Consider the following 19,008-nt stretch of genomic DNA (forward strand, 5'->3'; position numbering starts at 1 on the left):
CAGATGATTAGGTTAATAGCTCGTTTAGAGAACCTTTTCATGATATGATAATTTTTTGAGATAGGAATTTTGGGTTTTCATGAGCTGTATGCCAAAATCATCAATATTAAAACAATAAAAGGCTTGAACTACTTCAGTTGTGTTGTAATGAATCTAAAATATATGAAAGTCTAATGCTTATCAGTACATTACAGAAAATAATGAACTTTATCACAATATGCTAATTTTTTGAGAAGGACCTGTATATATATATAAATACACACACATGCATGTGTATATTTCAGAAAAATAGGTTGTGTTTATATAATAACATTTAAAATATATTAAAATATAGAACAGGGGGGCTCCCAAATTTTCAACTATATTGGGCTTGTAACTTGAGGGCTTTGACTTATTGGCAAGGTTCACATTACATAAATCACGTACCAGATTGGGTCCAGATAGAATCCTCAACCTGCCTTCCTTCCTCGCTTTCAGCTCTTCTATTCTCACCCTTGCCGATGGGTCTAGATTCTCAATCATCGCACCCAATGGTATGGAACTCCATTCAGATTTGGGCCCAAATTCGCAAATATTTTGGATGGCAGAGAAATTCAATTTGTGCTCCAGTTGCCAGAAATCATAGATTTTCTCAGCCTCTGAATAACCAGGCATTCTTTCTACAGCAAGAAAAAGGTATCTTAACATTTAAAGATCTTTTTGCTGATGGCTGCTTCTTGTCTTCTGCCCAATTAGAATCTCAATTTAAAATACCTAAAGCCCACTTTTTCAGATTCGCAAGAATTTTCCCTCTTTTCCCTCCCTTCCTGAACAAAACCCTATTGATCAACTTTTTCCTGACGATCCAGAACAAAGAGGAACCATCTCTGGCTTATATCCAAAACTTGTATCATTATTTTCCACTTCTATAACCACACAAAGAGACTCCTGGCAACTGGACCTTAACATCTACCTGACGGACGAGGAATGGAATGAGGTTATATACAGAATTCATGGATCTTCTACTTGTGCTAGACACAGCCTTATTCAATTTAAAGTGGTATATAGACTTCATCTTTCTAAGGCCAAGCTGGCAAAGATGTATCCCTCTGTTGACCCCATCTGTACAAGATGTAAGCAGTCCCCTGCTACATTAGCCCATATGTTTAGGCTATGTCCTAGTCTGTCTGTTTTTTGGTCACATTTTTTGTTAATCTTATTCTAGAATATTTTGTAAAGATGTTTGTGCAAATCCTGTTACTGCCATCTTTGATATTGTATGTGAAAATAACACTTTGTCAAAAAGTGAATTGGACTGCATTGCCTTTACTTCTCTTTTGGCAAGGCGCTTGATTTTAATTAATTGGAAACAGTCATTTCCACATTCTTTTAAACAGTGGGCCAGAGATGTGTTACAATTCCTGAGTTTGGAAAAAATAAGTCTTAATTTAAAGGGTTCCGGGTCTAAGTTCACTGCCATATGGTGTCCTTTCATAAATGAGCTCCAAAACCAAGTATAACTGTAAGTGGACGAACTGATGCTGTCAAGTTTTGCTTGTGATTTACTGACGTTATTTCCTCTCTTTTCTTTGTTTATATGTACACAATGTAAAAGCACAATGTCTATACGCATGATGTGTTGTTAGCTGTGCCAATATGTGAATGTATGTTTGTTATTTAAATAAATATAAAATGGAAAAACAAACAAACAAACACATACACATACAGTCAGGTCCATAAATATTGGGACATCGACACAATTCTAACATTTTTGGCTCTATACACCACCACAATGGATTTCAAATGAAACGAACAAGATGTGCTTTAACTGCAGACTGTCAGCTTTAATTTGAGGGTATTTACATCCAAATCAGGTGAACGGTGTAGGAATTACAACAGTTTGCATATGTGCCTCCCACTTGTTAAGGGACCAAAAGTAATGGGACAATTGGCTTCTCAGCTGTTCCATGGCCAAGTGTGTGTTATTCCTTCATTATCCCAATTACAATGAGCAGATAAAAGGTGCAGAGTTCATTTCAAGTGTGCTATTTGCATTTGGAATCTGTTGCTGTCAACTGTCAAGATGAGATCCAAAGAGCTGTCACTATCAGTGAAGCAAGCCATCATTAGGCTGAAAAAACAAAACAAACCCATCAGAGAGATAGCAAAAACATTAGGCATGGCCAAAACAACTGTTTGGAACATTCTTAAAAAGAAGGAACGCACCGGTGAGCTCAGCGACACCAAAAGACCCGGAAGACCACGGAAAACAACTGTGGTGGATGACCGAAGAATTCTTTCCCTGTTGAAGAAAACACCCTTCACAACAGTTGGCCAGATCAAGAACACTCTCCAGGAGGTAGGTGTATGTGTGTCAAAGTCAACAATCAAGAGAAGACTTCACCAGAGTGAATACAGAGGGTTCACCACAAGATGTAAACCATTGGTGAGCCTCAAAAACAGGAAGGCATCTAAAAAAGCCTTCACAGTTCTGGAACAACATCCTATGGACAGATGAGACCAAGATCAACTTGTACCAGAGTGATGGGAAGAGAAGAGTATGGAGAAGGAAAGGAACTGCTCTTGATCCTAAGCATACCACCTCATCAGTGAAGCATGGTGGTGGTAGTGTCATGGCGTGGGCATGTATGGCTGCCAGTGGAACTGGTTCTCTTGTATTTATTGATGATGTGACTGCTGACAAAAGCAGCAGGATTAATTCTGAAGTGTTTTGGGCAATATTATCTGCTCATATTCAGCCAAATGCTTCAGAACTCACTGGACGGCGCTTCACAGTGCAGATGGACAATGACCCAAAGCATACTGCAAAAGCAACCAAATAGTTTTTGAAGGGAAAGAAGTGGACTGTTATGCAATGGCCAAGTCAATCACCTGACCTGAATCCGATTGAGCATGCATTTCACTTGCTGAAGACAAAACTGAAGGGAAAAAGCCCCAAGAACAAGCAGGAACTGAAGACGGTTGCAGTAGAGGCCTGGCAGAGCATCACCAGGGATGAAACCCAGCGTCTGGTGATGTATATGCGTTCCAGACTTCAGGCTGTAATTGACTGCAAAGGATTTGCAACCAAGTATTAAAAAGTGAAAGTTTGATTTATGATTATTATTCTGTCCCATTACTTTTGGCCCCTTAACAAGTGGGAGGCACATATGCAAACTGTTGTTATTCCTACACCGTTCACCTGATTTGGATGTAAATACCCTCAAATTAAAGCTGACAGTCTGCAGTTAAAGCACATCTTGTTCGTTTCATTTGAAATCCATTGTGTACATACATACATACATACATACATACCATACATACCATACATACCATACATACCATACATATAAATAAATCTTACCAAACCAAAGCTTTTGAAAAGTAGTATATATAAAACAAATTATATATATATAGTATTATATATAAAAGTATGTGTTATGATTTCACTGGGCTCTAGTTTACCATGGCAGTGATCTCATCGTAAGACTGCAGAAACTCCACAATCTTGGATTTGTGAGATGGCTCGACACGGGCATAGCAACGGGCAGTGAGCACTGCCTCACGCTGGGCGGCAGCAGACAGATCATCGAACTCTCGGCCAGTGTAGGCCATTCGTGACACATCGTCATCCTCTCCAAAGATTCCAATGCGTCTGCAGATGGCGATGGCCGTGCCCTTGTTGTCGCCTGTGATCATGATGACTCGGATACCCGCTTGACGGCAAAGTTTGATAGAAGCTGCCACCTCAGCTCTGGGTGGATCCAGCATGCCCACACATCCCACAAAGGTCAGGTCCGTCTAAAGGAAAAGCAGTAATTATGATGCCAGACTTAATAAATAAATAAATATTTAGAATTAATTACTTGTATGCTACAGCAGAAATGCCCTTCTCACCTCATACTCAATGAATCTGTTTGAGTCCTCCAGTACCATGCTCTCTTTACTCAGTGGGTTGTCTCGGGTGGCCAGAGCCAGACAGCGCAGTGTGTCACGTCCTGTGCCGTACTCACGGATCACAGACATGATCTTCTCTTTAATGCCTGCTGTCAGTGCAACCTTATTCCCACCTACACGAATGTGCGTGCATCTGTCAATCACTCCCTCTGGAGCACCCTACACCCAGAAATAATGAGTTTAAGGAAGTTGCAGGCACTTTGTTACACCACAATACATTCCAAACATAAAGCAGACCTGTGTAGAACAGATAAATGAAACACTGGAGTGTTTAAGTCTTCCTGAAAAGTGTGATATTACCTTAACAAACATCTTGCCAATGGAGGAGCGTGCTTTGTTGGGAGTGCAATAGACCGACATGGACTTCCTGTCTCGGGAGAACTCTAGAGTGAATTCTTTTTTCATCAGTTGCTTGATGACCTGAGATCAAGATCAAACAAAATATTCAGATATTAGAGCTACCATGGCATTAAACACCAAACCATTTTGGAAGTAAATGTGGGCTTCCACAACCTCACAACCCAATAGGGGTTGCAACCAACTCCAAATCTGCAGTTGGAAATATCTAACTTACAGAGTTGCAAGCGTTCGCCCTCTCAACCTTGGAAAGGCCCTTCAATTGTGTGTCAAACACGTTCATTTTCTCCACCAGGCAGGTGAGGGCGGTCTCTGTGGCTTCCCCCACCTTCTCGTACACACCTTTGGCCTGACATAGAAAGAAATTATTTAAAACATTTCAAAAATGCTGTTTGATAATTAAATGCAAGCACTAGGGATACACTGGTATTAACATTAATTCTATTAAAATCATATATTAATCATTTTATTAATTATACAAAAAGATTCATGAACACTTTAGTATAGGGAACAATTCTCACTATTAACTAGTTGCTTATTAGTATGCCTATTATTAACATATTGACTGTTTATTAGTGCTTATATTCTGCATGACCACATTCCACATCCCTAATCAAACACAATACCTAAACTTAACATCTACCTTACTAACGATTACAGATTTTCGCGATTGCTAAAACACTATAACCAGGCTTTTGAATTAAAATTTCAAAACCATAATGCCATTTTTCAAAAAGCACACCCATTTTGCTGAACTATAAACACTATTCTCTGCTTTGACCCATGAGTCAGATTTGGTGAACTGTTACTGCAAAACTCTACACACAAATCCCTACATTTCTCAGTGCTTACACCATGTGGTCATTTAGAAAGGACTAGCATTCAATATTGTTCACTCAAGTCTGCACAGTTTGAGCTCAATTAGCACACAATTACCCAAGTGGAAACACTGGGAGTCTAAATTCATCACATATCAATCTGAATCTTCGATGGATAGATAAAAGGGGAATTTTTTTTTCCCAGTGGCTTTGGTGCATTTCTCGAATCAGAAATGAAATTCTCAAAACTACTTGTTCAACCTCCACATCATCTAGTCACTTGTGCATACCATGTTTCTCATTCTTTTGAACAAGTTGGGATTGCTTTGGTACATTCAAGCAACTGATTATGTACATTTCTCAGTGGTTTCCTACATTATCAGTTGCTATTGTCATGTTGTTCAAAATATATAGTTCTCTGTGCTATAGTCTTACCCCTCAAAACCTCAAGTCATTAGTTCATCGTATAGGTCATTACCATAAATGCAAAATGGTTGATCTAGTTGTCAAACTGCCAAGCATATTTTCTACATATTTCTATTAGACTTTTACTGTAATAAATTTGGCATGAATTCTTCAAGTGAATCTTGACTTTCACTAATGAAGAGAATATAGATCAGCCAATGACAAAACAGTTCTCTGAAATAGCTCAAAGGTACATCTCATGAACCTTCAATTGGAAAGCATATATAGAAAGAGGACAACACAAGACTTACAAATTCTGATAGTGGACTTTCTCATTTTTATTTTCGCCCTTGTGCACATATTTCATTTTCTATTCTATTCACAATGACATTGTAAAGCGGTTTTTTTTTTGGTCAGACCACTAGTAAAAGTGTAACTGTGACAGTCTTTTTCAATCAATATCCCACATACAGTAATGTGTACATTTGTACTTTTGAAAGGATATATGACATACATAAGAAGTGCAGCCTTCTGCATTTCAGTACAGTAACTGTCATCCAAACTGTTGCCATAGTTTACATCAGGTAATACTAACAGAGTGCACTGTTATATAGGCAAAATGCTTAGTTATGTTGTCAATCTTGTTTGTGAACAATGACACAAGGACATCAGGCACGCGAGAGGATTTTACTCCCACTGCCTGGCCAGGGCCAGTGTAGCCTGATGTTGTTGAAGAGGCTCTTTGGACTCTCCCAGACCAAACACGAGATACTGGGGCAGAATAATTATTATTTTTGTTTGCTGTATTGTTCTGTACTCTACAGTACATTAAATTAAATTGAGGAATAAAACATTCGGGGAGTACCACAAGCAACACTTATTACCGGTTTTTGTAGTATTGTTTTGAATTTCTCTCATCAGTGTGTAAAACTGTGTTGTAGTGTGTGTGTTTTTGACTGTTTGTGTGTCATGTCTGAGAGCAAAGATTGGTTTTTCAGCAAGATAAAGTTGTTTTGAGTGGATAGCTTCATTTTGACCTGAATATAGGAAGTTTGGGGAATTGAGTTAGAAGTTATGGATTCGTGTTTACTGTTTTGAGAATACGAGGCATAGTTTCAAGAAATGTGTTTAAGCAATCGAGAAAAACTGTAATAAGCAGCAAATCAGGAGTTTGAGGCAAAGTCATAGTTAATGGTTTGTTAATAGCGGGAAATGGACCTTAAAATAAACTGACCAAAGATTCTATTAAAAACTATACATATAATTCTATTAAAAAATATAATATAATATATACAATTCTAAAAACTAAAATTATTTTAAATGCTTCAAGTGATCACAACATTATAAATGTACTGCATAAAAAAACAGACCTTTTGAGATTTGCAAGATTTCTCTAACAGCATTATTAAATTAAAAGTGACCATTAGTGACCAGAAAAGGTACTTAATATACTATATCAGCCAATACAGATTACACATTATAAATGAATATTTGTTATTTATATTAATTATTCATATATTAAAAATACTGAATTTTTTAAACAAGTGACTTAGAGGCTTCTATAAAAGTACTGAATACTAGATACTAAAAAATTCTGGATTTTTTTTCTACTTTATTTTAAAGCAATTTCATTCATTAAGTCCCATTAATCTGCTAGAACAGACTTTATAAGGGTTCTAGACATTAGTTCCTACCTTCTGTGTGTGAACAGGTGTTTTACATCATAGTGCATTTCAGCACAACAGGGGTGCTGCATTTACCAGAACATGTTAATTACAAACCTCATTGTAATCCAGAGACGAGTCATTGCACAGAGCACAGATGGTGGCCATTTCAACCAGAGCGTCATACTGGGAGCATCGTACTGGTTTACCCTCATGAAACCTGGAGCGTGAAAAGAAGAGGATGATCAACAGAGGCAGCTAATGCACTTTGAGTTACCAGTGTGCACGTGGGGCAATAAAACTCACACTTGTCCATCAGGGGCATATGTGGAGCCAGTAATGGTGAACTCTTTGAGAGAGCAGCTGTTTCCATTTGCCTGATCAACAATGAACATCTGCAACAACAAAAAAAAAACATTAAAAATCAAACAAGATCTCTACCAGCAGGTGGCAGAACAATCCACTACAGAACATGTCTGATGTTTGAAAACATCCCTACTCCACCTGACCTGGATATACCAGCACTACAGATGTAAACACTTTATATGACACTCACTTACGAGTGAACCTGAGTTCAGAGGGGTTTTAAAAACCCCTCCAAAAATCTTAAAACATAAGCAAATGAGCATTAAGGATATTTTTAAGCACTGAGGACAATCAGATCCCCCGGATTTGTCAAGAAAGAGAAGAGAATAAAAGAGATGAGAGCGAGTGGGATGGTAAAGTGGAACAGCGTTCCTGCTGTAGTGCTGAAACCCAGCGGACACCAGTCGAAAGATGGAGACAGACGTGTATGGGGGAGGGAGAACAAGACAGGCATTAGTCTCTAAGGCGCTGGGCACTGCTGCGAATGAAGGCATGATTAGCAGAAAAAAAAAAAAAAAAAATCAAATAAGAAACATATCTAAGCTATCAGAGAGTGAGAAACAGGGAAAAATGTGATAGAAAAAGTAGTTAACACTTTGGAGCTTGGGTGACTAAACACGCTGATACCATGGTGTTGGCATGTGATATTAAGCATGTTTCCACGCACTTTTTAAAAACAAACATTTCCTTGATATTTACAGGTGCATATCAATAAATTAGAATGTCGTGGAAAAGTTCATTTATTTCAGTAATTCAACTCAAATTGTGAAACTCGTGTATTAAATAAATTCAATGCACACAGACTGAAGTAGTTTAAGTCTTTGGTTCTTTCAATTGTGATGATTTAGGCTCGCATTTAACAAAAACCCACCGATCTCAACAAATTAGAATACTTCATAAGACCAATAAAAAAAAATGTTTTAGTGAATTGTTGGTCTTCTGGAAAGTATGTTCATTTACTGTATATGTACTCAATACTTGATAGGGGCTCCTTTTGCTTGAATTACTGCATCAATGTGGCGTGGCATGGAGGCAATCAGCCTGTGACACTGCTCAGGTGTAATGGAAGCCCAGGTTGCTTTGATAGCGGCTTCAGGTCATCTGCATTGTTGGGTCTGGTGTCTCTCATCTTTCTCTTGGCAATACCCCATAGATTCTCTATGGGGTTCAGGTCAGGCGAGTTTGCTGGCCAATCAAGCACAGTAACACCATGGTCATTGAACCAGCGTTTGGTACCTTTGGCAGTGTGGGCAGGTGCCAAGTCCTGAAAATGAAAATGAAATCAGCATCTCCATAAATCTTGTCAGCAGAAGGAAGCATGAAGTGCTCTAAAATTTCTAGTAGATGGCTACGTTGACTGTGGACTTCAGAAAACACAGTGGACCAACACCAGCAGATGACATGGCAGCTCAAATCATCACTGACTGTGGAAACTTCACACTGGACTTCAAGCAACATGGATTATGTGCCTCTCCACTCTCCCTCCAGACTCTGGGGCCTTGATTTCCAAATGAAATGCAAAATTTACTTTCATCTGAAAAGAGGACTTTGGACCACTGAGCAACAGTCCAGTTCTTTTTCTCCACAGCCCAGATAAGACGCTTCTGACGTTGTCTCTGGTTCAGAAGTGGCTTGGTAGCCCTTTTCCTGAAGACGTCTGAGTGTGGTGACTCTTGCACTGACTCCAGCTTCAGTCCACTCCTTGTGAAGCTCTCCCAAGTGTTTGAATCAGCTTTGCTTGACAGTATTCTCAAGCTTGCGGTCATCCCTGTTGCTTGTGCACCTTTTCCTACCCAAATGCTTCCTTCCAGTCAACTTTACATTTAATATGCTTTGATACAGCACTCTGTAAACAGCCACACCTTTCAGTAATGACCCTTTATGACTTACCCTCTTTGTGGAGGCCGTCAATGTTCGTCTTCTGGATCATTGCCAAGTCAGCAGTCTTCTCCATTATTGTGGTTTCAAAGAACAAGAGATACCCTGAATTTATACTTTACGGATGGTGATTAATTGAAACTCAAATGTAAATATTCTAATATTTTGAGATACTGATTTTTGACTTTCATGAGCTGTAAGCTCTAATCATCAAAATTAAAACAAAAAAAACTTTTGAAATGTTTTACTTTACATGCAATGAATCTAAACTATATGAAAGTTTCACTTTTTGAAATAACTTACAAGAAATAATGAACTTTGTCACGACATTCTAATTTATTGAGATGCACCTGTACATGACCTTCTTCACAATAATTTGAGGAAAGATCATTTAACCAGATGAGAACTGAGTCACTAATGAATCATTCAGGCCATTTTGAACCCAAAACTGGTTTGAATGATGCCCTGAAAGAAACAGACACAGAAGAACAATTTGCTAACGAATTAAACATTTCTGTGGCTTTAAACCATATTTTACACAACCCGAGCACAACTAGCTAATGAAGTATTTTAGAACTCCAGGAAAATATACATTTTGTATCTGAATACAACTAGATATGTATATACAAGTCTGGAAATTTTTTCTTGCCCACCATGTAAAAATTCTACCAAGGCCGATGTATCGGCCAAGATTTTGCATTACTTTTTATTTTATTGCCATTTTCCACATTTTTTCCTGTTTTGCTGAACTAGGTCTGTTATTTTGACAGCACTGGGACTTTTACTCTGACAGTGCCAAAAGTATTTAATAGAAAGCAATGCACATGGTTGCTTACTGTGTTTACTTCCTTTTTATTTCGTTTATAACAAATTCTTTGTGAAAATATACTAATAGGATAACAGTGTCAAGAAGTAATTGCTTATTTTACAATGGCTATTTTTTCAAATGTATTTTTTTTTTTTTAGACATTCATTTGATTTTTTTTTTTAGTAAATATGATGTAAAATAAATATACTTTTAATTGTAGCACGTGTTTAAAATTGAAACACGCCTCAAGATGCAAGATTAGTGGAATTGTGTGTCTGTAGCGGAAGCGGAGCAGGATGGCTTACACGTTTAATACAAGTACAAGTTTAATGCTTAGGGTTAGGGTTAACAAGATTACATTCCTTCTGTTGAAATGTGGCTAATTTTAGATGCACCCTTCCCATATAGTGTTATTTTAGACAGTCGAAGCAAACGGGACATTTAGGGTAAAGATCCTGAGCATTCACAGAAATCATCTCTATTAAGAATAAAAACAAGCCTGGTACTAACTTCAACCTTTATAAAGGCAGAAAACAGATTGAAATCAGCAGCGCCACACATTTGGCTTGTATGCATGTACAGTACAGCCCACAGCGAAGGAGCTGTTGTGGATCACAGACAGATCTCACACACAAGGTCAGTTATGCAACACTACTGCGAGTAACTAACAACCGCATAATGATCAGCTCTCACAGTAAAGGTGGAAAACAGCAGAGAAAACAACAGATGAGGGGGAAGACAAAAGTTGAGGAGAAAAATTCAAGATGAGAGGGAGATAATAAAATAAACCATGTCGTCTTTGAAATGAATCCTGTCAAACAGGAAAACAACATAAAAGGAAATCCAGAGGCAAACTGGGGTGGTCCAACACAAGGTCATCAGAAACGCAAAGATAAAACAAAATGTGACCCTGGAGCACAAAACCAGTCTTAAGTGTCAATTTTTCAAGATTGAGATTTATACATCACCCGAAAGCTGAATAAATAAGCTTTCCATTGGTGTATGGTTTGTTAGGACAATATTTGGCTGAGATACAACTATTTGAAAATTTGGAATCTGAGGGTGCAAAAAAAAAAAAAAAAAAAAAAAAAATTGAGAAAATCGCCTTTAAAGTTGTCTAAATGAAGTTCTTAGCTATGCATATTACTAAGCAAAAATTATGTTTTGATATATTTACGGTAAGAAATTTACAAAATATCTTCATGGAGCATGATCTTTACTTAATGTCCTAATGATTTTGGCATAAAAGAAAAATCTATAATTTTGACCCATACAATGTATTTTTGGCTATTGCTACAAATATACCCCAGCGACTTAAGAGTGGTTTTGTGGTCCAGGGTCACAAATGATTAATCATGTCAATATCAAAGCTGCAGTTGAATAGTTTTCCCATGACTTTCATTTGAGGCACATGCTAACGCTAAATCAATTCCATTACGAATGTGTCTTTTTTTATTCATGAGTATTTTTAGCCAATTGTCTGCAGTAATATTGCTCTCGGTTCTTGGCTGAACCCCAGCCCGAAAATTTCTAAACAATAACAGACTCGCTGTTGCCAAGGATTGAAATTATGGGCTAAACAGAATTTGTAATAGCTGGGGGTTGTAAGTTATTATTTCCTCTTTGATGAGCCATGAAACTGCTCACTTCGATCGGCTAGAATATTCCAAGCATTCTTACCCTGCAAACAGACATCTGGTTGGTGGTCAGGGTGCCAGTCTTGTCCGAGCAGATGACGGAGGTGCAGCCGAGGGTCTCCACCGAGGGCAGAGAGCGTACGATGGCGTTCTTCTTGGCCATGCGACGGGTACCCAGAGCCAGGCAGGTGGTGATGACGGCGGGCAGGCCTTCGGGGATGGCGGCCACAGCCAGTGCGACAGCGATCTTGAAGTAGTACACGGCCCCGCGGATCCACGAGCCGCCGTGAACGGGATCGCTGAAGTGTCCAATATTGATGATCCACACAGCGATGCAGATGAGTGAGATGACCTTGGAGAGCTGCTGGCCGAACTCGTCCAGTTTCTGCTGCAGTGGTGTGCGCTCCTGCTCCGTGGATGCCATCTCATCACGGATTTTGCCGATTTCGGTATTCACACCTGTGGCGACCACTACGCCTACTGCTTTTCCTGCAGCAATGTTGGTACCCTGTAAATATAAGGTCAAAGTGAGCTTTTAAAAGGTATAAATTATGATCATATTCAATATAAAACAACCTTTAAGTTTACTAGGAACTTTTTTCTGTAACAAAATTAGTCCTAAACCATGCACAAATCAGACAATTTTCAAGATTCGTTTTTTTTTTTTAATTAAATTTGGATACCAGTATTGGATATGTCACTGCGCATGCTTATTTGCTTTATGTTTATATCTAGATTACCCTTGCCATCATTTATATTTTTTCTTAAAAACATTAACAATAATAATAATAACAGTGTTTAAATGTAATTTTTAAATTTGTATTATAATGTTGTGATGCCTGTATCATGTTTTTAACAGTTTTCATTTTTATTTTAGACAACACCGTATACTTTTTTAATATCGGCCATTATGAGCTGTAACATGAAAATAAATATCAGCTCATCGGTTAACCATAATTTTAAAATCCGAAATACAAATTCCTTACATCTGGAAAAAAATTAGATTAGCATTAATGTTAATCTAATTAAGCACATTAGATTAACATTAATGACAGTAAGAAATGTTTCTTGAGCAGCAAATCAGAATGATTTCTGTAAGGAGGATCATGTGACACTGAAGACTGGAGTAATGGCTGCTGAAAATTCAGCTTTTCCCATCACAGTAATAAATGACATTTTAAAATACAAAAAAAAGCTTTTTTTTTTTTTTAAATGTAATGTTTCACAATTAAACAATTTTTAAACCTATAATACTACCTTGGTGAGCATTAATGTCTTTAAAATAAGTCTCTAAAGAACTCTTGCCAAGCCCAAACATTTAAACAGTACCGTACTTAAATAAAAAAAAAATAACTCTAAATAGGAGCACAAATAATAACAAGGTCAGCATTATCAGACCACAAATAATAAGCTGATAGCAGTCATCAGCGGTGTGACTTACAGAGAAGAGCATGTTCTTCTTGTCCTGGTTCACAGCACGAGGGTCAGGGACAGGGTCTGTGTGCTTGATTACTGACACAGATTCTCCTGTGAAGACACAGATGACAAGTTGGTGAAATCAAAATTCTACTACTACCTGACTGCCCTCTAAACTTAAGAGTAGTACAAGAAGATCAGGTTAGTAGTTCAACAGGCAGGAGGCCACATTTAAGTCCTTGATGGGCATTTGTGTAATTGCTTAAACGGTCAAGTACTGGTCAGGATGGCAAAGAATCCCAACAAAAAAAGCCATGGATGGGGCAGCTAAAAGATGTGAAGAAGTCGAACAGACCGTTACCAATTAAGGCAGTGAAGCAAGACCTGACTCCTACAAGAGCACTTCCTTTCTGTCTTTCTCCATTACTGGACTGCAGCTGACCTCCCTTTAAAATAAGAAGCACTTCTCAGAAAAAAGACAAAACTAATTTTTCCACCTCATATCAACTACTGAACTGACTTTATAAGGTGGCTTACTGTGGCAATGTTTCCTGCACCGCTGTTCAATGGAATGTCTGCGCTGCTAAATTTACCGCAACAATAGAAACTTTATTTAACCAAAGTTTTATGATTAGATAAAAGATACTGAGGAATTATCCAAAAAAACAAACAAAAAAAACAGATTAAACATCTTTGATTGTGTTGTCTTCGCAGAACAACATGCCGTATCAAAGGCTGCAAAAATTAGACCTGGGTAGAAAAACACTTTCATAAGTAGTGTTGCTTTTGTCAACGAAAATTATGACTAAATATCGTCGTCAACGAACCTTTATCACGTGACGAAAATGAGACGAGACGCAACGTAAATGCTGGTCATGTGACGATGACTATAATTAAATATATAATGCAATATTGTTGATGAATAAAAACGAGACTAAATGTGGTTTACAAAATAAAAACTATGCTAAAATGTCAAATTTTCGTTGACCAAAACGAGACGAAATGAAATGTTATAACGATATTTCGTCTCGTGTAGTCACGTTATTATTATTTTGCAGTATTTCTGTTTCCTGTGTCTCACTTCAGGGGCTGCATCAGGTCGCACTGCGCAGACGCAGGCGACGTCCCTTCCTCAAACCCCACTCGCGGCATTATTTAGAAGACGACAACAAAGTTATGTCTTGCACAGAGAAAGGGACCGATGGCCGGCCAGCCGGGGTTCGTCTTTGGGAGATATGTGTGTGTGTACTTCTAACATGTTTTTGTTGGTAAAATAAATGTTGTAAATTCAAATCAGAGCGTCTTCCGTGTCTGGAATGGATGTATTCTTGAGTCTATAAGGTAACAATAATATAATAAGATAACCTTGTTTGAAATGGGTTTGGCTAAAAGAAAATTTTGGTTTCGTCTATACTACTAGGTACTTATACTATATTGACTGGATTAAATAGAATTGTATTACTAAAAAGAGACTAAAATACAATTTTCATTGACGAAAATAGTCATGGATAATTCTGACTAAAATGCTCACTTTTAGTTGACTGAAACCTGACTAGACTAAAGAGTATGAACGTGACTAAAACTAATAAAAACTAAAATGACAGCTTCACACAAAGACTAGACTAAAACTAAAATTAAAACATGCCGCCAAAAACAAAACTAGTCATAAGATCACATTTTCTTTGACACAAAGTCAAAAATGGACACAAAACAACAAAAGCTACAGGTCCTTCTCAAAAAATTAGCATATTGTGATAAAGTTCATTATTTTCTGTAATGTACTGATAAACATTAGACTTTCATATATTTTAGATTCATTACAACACAACTGAAGTAGTTCAAGCCTTTTATTGTTTTAATATTGATGATTTTGGCATACAGCTCATGAAAACCCAAAATTCCTATCTCAAAGAATTAGCATATTTCATCCGACCAATAAAAGAAAAGTGTTTTTAATTAGGGCTGCAACAACTAATCGATAAAATCGATTATTATCGATTATGAAAATCATCGACAACGATTCTCATTATCGATTAATCGGGTCTGCCCACAGTGCACGTCCAACTTCAGCTGTAGTCAAATTACGGCACTGAATAATGCATTTCTATGGACAAAATGCATCTAAAAATGGAAACAGAATGAGATTCTGCCGGAGAAGCACGTGATCCAAGCTGCCCAAAACATGATAATTCTTTATTTTAAGCTTTAAGGTAATGCATAAGAGTAATGGCTTGCCCTGTCAGGCGCTTTGACAGATGCGTGTGCGTCCTCAGCGCAAAAACGTTCAGTTTACGGTCATATCCTTATCTATAAATGCCACAAATTCACGCGAGCATTTCCATTTTTGCATAAAGGTCCGTCCTGACAGTCTGTGTTAAGTTTAAAATACCGAATGAGCGCCGGCGCGGCGGGCGCGCGCACGCGCGTCAGACGGACAGAACACAGTAGAGAGGGAGACAATTAATAGGCTTTTCAGCGCAAACATATCCATTGTGCTGAGTTATCTGTTGTTGAAAGTTAATTTAAGGTTTAAAATAAATTAAAATATTTTATGAGAGTAGGAACTTTAAAGGGATAACAGCGTGTAATTGTCTGTCTGAATATAAACATGAGACGCTCCATAACGGCCTTTTACAGGATAAAGAAATGACGAGGTGACTGTGATCAAAGTAGTTCCTGCAGAACATTACTCTTACCTGTTGGTTAACACTGAGTTTGTGTTTTTATTCGTCTTTATTATTATCTTTATTATTTTAATTTTTAATAGAGGTTTAAACTATATTCAATTTTTACAATGCTTAACAAGTTTATGTAAGTTTTTTAACAATGTGTTTATGTAAGGTTTGTGCCACTGCTGCTCTAAAGTAACAGTATTGGTGATAACCAAAATCATTTTTCGGCTTTCTGTACTGGTTAGTACTCCAATATGTGTAAGCTCTTTAGTAACAGTAGTAGGCTATTTTTAATGCTATAATATCATTATTGCTGTTATCTATGAAAGAAAACCAGAGCACTTATTTTTTTTTTTGTATTTTTTATTTGAGTATTTTTTTTTCGCGATACCCAATTGCAGTCAAAAAGTACATAAACAATACCAGCAAGAATGCAAGCTGTTATGAGGCCATTTTTTATTATTATGTCCAATAAATGACAATAACATTTTTAAATTTAAACAAATTTGACAAATTTCTAAAATATGTTTTCTCTTTATTATGATAAGTGGTCTAATAAATTAAGCACTGTATGTTTTCATAGCATTCAGTTGTCACGTTTGTTTGAAGGACATTGGGCAGAATGTGGAATAGTGTTTTTTTTTGGCAATATTTTTTTAATCCGATTAATCGATTAATCGAAAGAATAAACGGCCAACTAATCGATTATCAAAATAATCGTTAGTTGCAGCCCTATTTTTAATACAAAAAAAAAAAAGTCAACCTTCAAATAATTATGTTCAGTTATGCACTCAATACTTGGTCGGGAATCCTTTTGCAGAAATGACTGCTTCAATGCGGCGTGGCATGGAGGCAATCAGCCTGTGGCACTGCTGAGGTGTTATGGAGGCCCAGGATGCTTCGATAGCGGCCTTAAGCTCATCCAGAGTGTTGGGTCTTGCGTCTCTCAACTTTCTCTTCACAATATCCCACAGATTCTCTATGGGGTTCAGGTCAGGAGAGTTGGCAGGCCAATTGAGCACAGTAATACCATGGTCAGTAAACCATTTACCAGTGGTTTTGGCACTGTGAGCAGGTGCCAGGTCGTGCTGAAAAATGAAATCTTCATCTCCATAAAGCTTTTCAGCAGATGGAAGCATGAAGTGCTCCAAAATCTCCTGATAGCTAGCTGCATTGACCCTGCCCTTGATAAAACACAGTGGACCAACACCAGCATCACTGACTGTGGGTACTTGACACTGGACTTCAGGCATTTTGGCATTTCCCTCTCCCCAGTCTTCCTCCAGACTCTGGCACCTTGATTTCCGAATGACATGCAAAATTTGCTTTCATCCGAAAAAAGTACTTTGGACCACTGAGCAACAGTCCAGTGCTGCTTCTCTGTAGCCCAGGTCAGGCGCTTCTGCCGCTGTTCCTGGTTCAAAAGTGGCTTGACCTGGGGAATGCGGCACCTGTAGCCCATTTCCTGCACACGCCTGTACATGGTGGCTCTGGATGTTTCTACTCCAGACTCAGTCCACTGCTTCCGCAGGTCCCCCAAGGTCTGGAATCGGTCCTTCTCCACATTCTTCCTCAGGGTCCGGTCACCTCTTCTCGTTGTGCTGCGTTTTCTGCCACACTTTTTCCTTCCCACAGACTTCCCACTGAGGTGCCTTGATACAGCACTCTGGGAACAGCCTATTCGTTCAGAAATTTCTTTCTGTGTCTTACCCTCTTGCTTGAGGGTGTCAATGATGGCCTTCTGGACAGCAGTCAGGTCGGCAGTCTTACCCATGATTGCGGTTTTGAGTAATGAACCAGGCTGGGAGTTTTTAAAAGCCTCAGGAATCTTTTGCAGGTGTTTAGAGTTAATTAGTTGATTCAGATGATTAGGTTAATAGCTCGTTTAGAGAACCTTTTCATGATATGCTAATTTTTTGAGATAGGAATTTTGGGTTTTCATGAGCTGTATGCCAAAATCATCAATATTAAAACAATAAAAGGCTTGAACTACTTCAGTTGTGTTGTAATGAATCTAAAATATATGAAAGTCTAATGTTTATCAGTACATTACAGAAAATAATGAACTTTATCACAATATGCTAATTTTTTTAAAAGGACCTGTATATGCACTCCACTTACTTCCATTCATGTTCATGCAAATCCAGGAGAAATGCAAGCACATGAGTAGTAGGTCTGCATTTTACTAAGTTTAGAGAACTCTAGACAGATATTCGCATTACGAAAACATATTTGACCATAACATCATATTAACCTCTCAGCGCAGTACAAACTAAGACTACTAAGACTATTTCAATACAAATTTCAAAGTCACAAATAGACTGCTAGAGAACAGTGAAGTAGATTAAACATTTTGAATTCAGAATTTGTAGGACTTAAACATTTTGAATTTATTTCATGCTACATGGGATTCATTATTTATTAAAAACAGAATCTCCAGAGTGTGATATCATATCCTGTTGCTGATAAAACCATTAGTATGTTCACCTGTGTCACCTTCAAAAGTCAACTTGGATTCGTAATACCATTGTTCTCACCTGTTAGAATGGACTGGTCCACCCTCAGGGTCGTTGACTTGATTGAAGTCAAGCGAATGTCAGCAGGAACTTTGTCACCCACTAAAAGGAAACAAAAACATGCTGTTAAATGGAGATAAACCCAGTGCTTGAAGTGTACAAGGCCAACCAAAATAACACCGTCGTGCCATTCCAAATTTATAAGAACACAGTGTTTCCGGTACATTCATTCTGCCGTGGCGGCCCGCCACACCAAAAATCATCCCCGCCACGGCTGCAGCTTTTCAGTGACGTCACTCGATTAATTTACAGTCTGGTAATTTATACTGGAGGAGACGTTAGTCACACACTAATTATTAAAAGGTGAGTATAATATAGCACAAACTTAAGTGTAATCATAGTAGTGGTGTACGTTACGTGTAACGATTCGATTCAACCTCCAACATTACACAGTAGTTGTGAAACTGATCGCAGTTGATCCGTGGTCCGTACGGACCAGACCTCAAGGTTCGGTTCGCATGTGATTAACAGACTA

General features: G+C 38.0%; 1 protein-coding gene across 2 annotated transcripts in view; it reads right to left on the reverse strand.

The window, feature by feature from the left end:
- LOC306856405 (sarcoplasmic/endoplasmic reticulum calcium ATPase 2) overlaps window positions 1-19,008 on the reverse strand; it is a 53,993-nt gene that overhangs the window by 8,445 nt on the left and 26,540 nt on the right. For both annotated transcript variants that reach the window (XM_079395680.1, XM_079395679.1), the window contains exons 6-14: window positions 18,495-18,575; window positions 13,311-13,396; window positions 11,913-12,377; window positions 7,487-7,575; window positions 7,298-7,400; window positions 4,511-4,642; window positions 4,237-4,356; window positions 3,877-4,095; window positions 3,445-3,780 (exon numbers count right to left, since the gene is read on the reverse strand). In XM_079395680.1, coding sequence (XP_079251806.1) covers window positions 3,445-3,780; window positions 3,877-4,095; window positions 4,237-4,356; window positions 4,511-4,642; window positions 7,298-7,400; window positions 7,487-7,575; window positions 11,913-12,377; window positions 13,311-13,396; window positions 18,495-18,575 — 1,631 coding nt within the window. The remainder of the gene's footprint in view (window positions 1-3,444; window positions 3,781-3,876; window positions 4,096-4,236; window positions 4,357-4,510; window positions 4,643-7,297; window positions 7,401-7,486; window positions 7,576-11,912; window positions 12,378-13,310; window positions 13,397-18,494; window positions 18,576-19,008) is intronic.

This window comes from Barbus barbus (assembly GCF_936440315.1).
Source record: "Barbus barbus genome assembly, chromosome: 36".
Classification (NCBI taxonomy): Eukaryota; Metazoa; Chordata; class Actinopteri; order Cypriniformes; family Cyprinidae; genus Barbus; species Barbus barbus.